General features: G+C 29.2%; 1 protein-coding gene across 1 annotated transcript; it reads right to left on the bottom strand.

Moving 5' to 3' along the window:
- Positions 1-212: 212 nt before the first annotated feature.
- LOC129885313 (uncharacterized) lies at positions 213-2,834 on the bottom strand. The gene is made up of 2 exons (XM_055959552.1): positions 2,739-2,834; positions 213-911 (listed from the first exon to the last, which is right to left on the bottom strand). The coding sequence occupies exons 1-2, from the start codon at positions 2,832-2,834 to the stop codon at positions 213-215; spliced, it is 795 nt and encodes a 264-aa protein (XP_055815527.1).
- Between the last annotated feature and the right edge of the window lie 2,787 nt (positions 2,835-5,621).

The following is a 5,621-nucleotide window of genomic DNA, read 5'->3' as shown; positions in this document are numbered from 1 at the left end:
TTGTCCATAATTGGGTCGGAATTAAGAAGTTGAAGGATATGGACATGGTGGTATAGCCCAAGAACCCCATGATGCCATCCAGGACACTGCTGCCCGCAAGCCCACAGAGAATAGGGTGGAGGGTTCTGCCCCGTTGACTGTTGCCTAGTGTCGCGGCTATTGCCGCCTCCTAGCTCACCACTGCAGCCTGTATTACCGCTGCTGCTGGAAGCTCATTTGCCATCTCCACGACCACCATTGTTGCCGCGATATTTTCCCCCATTATTTCTTCGATTGTGGTTCTTCTTTCCACCATTAGAATTGCGGTTGGAAGATAAATTATCAGGAACATTAAGAGGACCCTCAGACAAGCGAGCAACTAAGGCAGGAAAAGAGCTTTGGGCCACTTTCTTAGCACGACCAACCTCCTCAAGAGTGAGCATTGAACGGGCATGATAAAATTGAGGCAACGGGTCATGTTGGCGAATAAGAGTGGTCACACCTTGGTAGGGCTCGGTAAGGCCAGAGACCAGTTGAAGAACTAGTCGATCATTAGCGATCGGGGAGTCGACATTCTTGAGTTGATCCGTCAGAGATTTGAGATGTTTGCAATAGGCAGAGACATTCGGAAAATCTGTCATGTCGACATGAGTGAAGTCGTACTCAAGGGTGACAGCATGAGAGTGTTTGTTATCCTGAAATATGTCACGCAAGCGATTCCAAGCCTCTATTGTCGTGGTGTCGGGTTCAAGAATTGTATGCAAAAGATCATGAGAGATAGTAGCGTAAAGCCATTGGAGAATGATGGCGTCTAGGGTGGACCACAGTTCTTTCTCCTCCTCTTGTTGAGGCCGTTTCACCGTGTCCGCTGCCGAAGGAATAATACGATCAATCACCCGATGGGATCTTGCATGAATCTTAAAGAGTATCGCCTATGTGGAATATTGTACGTTCTCCATTTCAAGAGTGATGGAAACATGGTTCTTGATGTTGGATACAGCAAGAGCATAATGAAAGAAAGATTTAGAGTTAGACATGGTGATTGAGAAGAGAGGAAGAGGGAGAGGGGGGGGGGCGACGATAGTAGGAATCCGAGAAGAAGAAGAAGGTCGGATCATGCCCTAGAAATCTGATACCATGAAAGAGATTAATCCCTTGATTTATTTCATTTACCTCAATAGTTTATATACACAAATACAAAAGTATAATTAGGCTATAATTAAAGAAACTAAACATCTCTATATTAGGAACTAAATATATACAATCTGTCAGAATATATTTTCATATATTCTAACAGAAATTGATGAGTAGTAGACTGACGGCTAGGATAATCAATTATTAATATCATCAAAGCTAATAATTTATACTGGGCCATGTATATATGTTCAACCTATAATATTATAAAATATCTCATCCCTAATAATAACTCGACAACTCAATAAAACGAAAACAAAAAATTTTTAAAACATGTATACCAAAAGAATATTTAGTCACAAATTATAAGATAAAATAATAAAACTTTACTTTATTTAAGATAATAAAAAGTACCATTAAATTACTACTCTATGATTTAATTTCATTTATATGGTCCCAAATCCCAGATGAGAATCACTATGACCCACTTGTTTCATAAAATTAAATTGACTTAAGACAAATTTAGTAGCATGTAGATGCAAATTTATTGCTCTTTTTAATGCCAAAGATTTAATCATTTTGCAGTAGACTTCAACCTTTGGGCCCACTTAAAAAATCTAGTCACATAAAGTTGATTGCTTACCATTATATGAAGAAGATAAATTAATATTGAGTTTAAGCTTTATACTCACCGTTTCAAATTATATGTCTTTTTTTTATTTTTTAATATTTAAATTATATAAATTTTGATTAATATTTAAAAATATATCTTATCATCATATTGACATAAAAAAATTAATAATACTTATGACATAGTTTTTATATAGGCAAAATGATTTAATGGACCTCTGTTACGTGTATGAGTTTGTATTCTAGAGTTTTCTACTTAATTTGATCCAAACTTTAATTTGAGCAATATATTGAATTAAAAAAGTTTTTTTTTCTTTTATTTGTGTATATTTATAATTATTAGTATGCTGACGAGAGTAACCGTCCAAGAATAGAAGCTTTTCAAGTGGTAGTTGGCGACAACTACTTTATACAATATCCAAAAACAGAAAGTAGATACCTACCAAATAGACCAAAAATAATATTAGAAAAGAAGATATATATAAACCTATCAAATAGACACAAAAAAAGAGTTTAGGTTTATACATATTCATGTGAATATTATTTTATATTATAAGGTTATCTACTAAATGATATCTACAATAAATGAGGAATTGAGAAAATTTGCTAAAGAGTGTCAGCTTTTTGTTTTTTTCTAAATGTATAGACGATTTTGAAATGATCAATTGATAATTTGGATGAAATGAAGCTCTATCATGAATTTAGGTATGAATAATTTTAAAGGGCTTCTTTATATCATTGAAGCAATCAATAATGGAGTCAAATTGTGAATTTACGAGCTTGATGAATGTAGAGTGCATCCAAAAAAATAGAATTAGTAAACATTCAAGATGATCTGATGTCAAGTATTTGACTAATAGCAGGCAGTTGAGATACTGAATTTTAAATTTATGAATTCAGGATTCTAGTCTTTCTAAGTTCTAAGATTCTAAATTAATAATTCATACATACTAAAACAAATAGAAAATTTAGGTCAAAGTTAGACGAATACATACTTTAATCTCTGGCTTTGTCCCTGATTTATAGATAACTCTCCTTAAAGATGATCTGATTGTAGGAATGGATATGGTATGGTGGATATCAAATACCATATTTAAATTATTATTTTTGATGTTGCGATTTTGGTATTATGATATTGATATGCATTTCTACAAAATTTTGATATATGTTTTATAAGATGAATACTGAATATCATACCACAATACATAATTACATATATAAATCATATATATTATTATAATGCTATCAAATATATAAAATATTATTTGTACATAAAACTAATTATTTAGATGTTAGAAATTTGACTACTTTATCTTTGATTGATCAATGTCTTTTTTGTGTAATTGATTAATGAAGAAAATTGCATGATTCTAATTTCTTTAGGATATTTTTACATGTATAAGATTTTAGTATGATATAATTGAGAAGTTTCTTGAAAAACCAAAGTCATATATAATATTCTATTATATTAGTATATGAAAGTCGAAATCGAACATGATTATCGATTATCATATCGTAAAATATCAAAATCAAACTTTAAAATATTAAATTATATAATCTGATAAGATGATGACATAATATTTTTAAAAATTAAAAAATAAAATTATCAAATTATAATTTTTAATACCGTATCATGCCCATCCTCATATGATTATATAAATAGATAGTTACCAAAAAGATTTAAAGAGAGAGAAAAGATATCTAGCTATGAAATAGATGTATATCTGCAACGTATATTACCAAAAAAAAAAAACATATATATGCAACGTCTACCTTACGTGTTATTTCCTCTTTATTGTCGAAAGTAAAGAAAATGACAGGAAACAAATCTGGGAAAAGGAAAAGAAAATATTTAGGAAAAACAAAAGACAAGGGATCCTACTAAAAGAATATTATTTTTCATTGAATGTTTTGCTGAAAAATGTTCAATGGCTATTTCCGTAAATATTTTTATTAAATCGGTGAGAAAAGAATTAATAATATTGTTTTCGTATAGAAAAATTAGGAAGTTTCTCATTATTTCAGTAAGAATCTGTTTTTCACCATATATTTTTCTAGTGAACTGATTCGATGAAATATAAGTGAAAAAATCATGCTCTATCGTATACATTTGATTCACGGGGGCAGCGGAAAGGAAAAGAAAATTACCCAGGGAAAAAGTGGGAAAAAAAGGAGGATAAAATTCAGTTATATGTCAAGGAAAATGTGTTTGTAACCCTTTTTCAATTGCCTTTAAAAAAAACAAAACTTGATGATAGATGTTATGTAGAATTTAATAGATAATTTTACTTAGAAATGTAAAATTAGAAGTTTACTAACTACTACAAAATAAAATAATCTTATGTCGAATGCATGTATCAGAGGATATATAACGACATACAAAATACGTTCAAACAACATATAAGATATATACAATAACATAATTGTATGTTTTGTGTATATCATGTTTTTATTGGATATATACAACGACATAATGATATTTTTTGTTTATGTTATTTACTATATGTTATAATTAGTTTATGAAAGCGGGTAATTGATACCTTAATTTTGCATCTATAAGTAAATAGTCCCATATTTTTATCTATCGTGTGTTCGATATTCAAGATTACGACTAATAAAGACTCAAACGACATAGAACTCGCTTAAAGAAAAAATGTTTTTTATCAGAATTATCTCCGTAATCAGAGTATTGACAAATGACAATGCAGAAAAAATTACATGGGCTTCACGGGAAAGCCCAAAGATGGAGCCCCATCCAAATGTAGTAAAGACACTGCATGGCCCATTTCTTAGAAAAGAGTTTTTTTTTTTAATTTAGAAATAACATTAGTGTAAAATAATGAATTGCATAAACATTTGTGTAAGGCAATATTTCTTAAGACATCACCACAGTGTGTGGTGGGATTGATAAAGAGTATTTCCTCCTTGAATGAATTTTTTGCAGCACAATTTTAAATTAATCAAATTTTAATATAAATATTAGATATCAAACGAGAAATAATGAAATAAAAACATTTTTTAAATATATTTTTGTGTCTGTTAGAGCATGCTTTTCACCTATTCTTTGACTTACAATTCTGTATGATACTGTCACAAACACTAAATTTTCAGCTACCCCTTAAAATAATAATTACAGATTTTTTCAACATTGATATAGTCGTAATTAAATATGTACTCTTCTGTCTTTTATTTGTCATATTTTTATTTTACACTCTTCTTAAAAAATTATTAATAAAGAAAATATTTTGATTATTTTATTCTTATTTATATCTTAGGATATAATTTCTTCTTATTGAATATTTACTTTATTAAGATATTTGTAGTCTTTCAGAACAATCATTCCTAAGAATAATATGAGAAAAAAATTAATTAATCATTTGTTTTGAATTTCTAAAATGACAAATACTCTCTCCCTTTTCATATTACTTAACCTCTATATTAAAAATAGATGTATCATTTTACTTATCCAATTTAAAAAAATAATAAAATCTTTTTTTTCCTTTCTACCCGTATGTAGTACGTATTAAATAAGCACATGAAGTAGCAATGGTCAAATTTAAAATTTCAAAGTATCAATTATAAAGTTAGTTAAGCAAAATACATCTCTAATAAAAATTTTCTTAAGAGGTATGTCAACTCAACATGAACCATGTAATATGAGAGAGAGTGTGTAATTTGAAATAATTATTTTTAAAAATTACGATAGATAATTTGAGACGATGAAAATATTTTTATGCTTATCTGTATTGTATAATCAAGTCAAACACTTGGTACTATTTCTTTTAAAGAAAATATCCAAGTTTGAAAACAAAATATTCATGCAACTTAATCAAGCATAGTCAAAATACAAGACAGTGTTTTTCTTACTTCACATGTAA

The sequence above is a fragment of the Solanum dulcamara genome, chromosome 1 (assembly GCF_947179165.1).
Source record: "Solanum dulcamara chromosome 1, daSolDulc1.2, whole genome shotgun sequence".
In the NCBI taxonomy this organism is placed as follows: Eukaryota; Viridiplantae; Streptophyta; class Magnoliopsida; order Solanales; family Solanaceae; genus Solanum; species Solanum dulcamara.
This window is presented reverse-complemented; position numbering and strand designations above follow the sequence as displayed.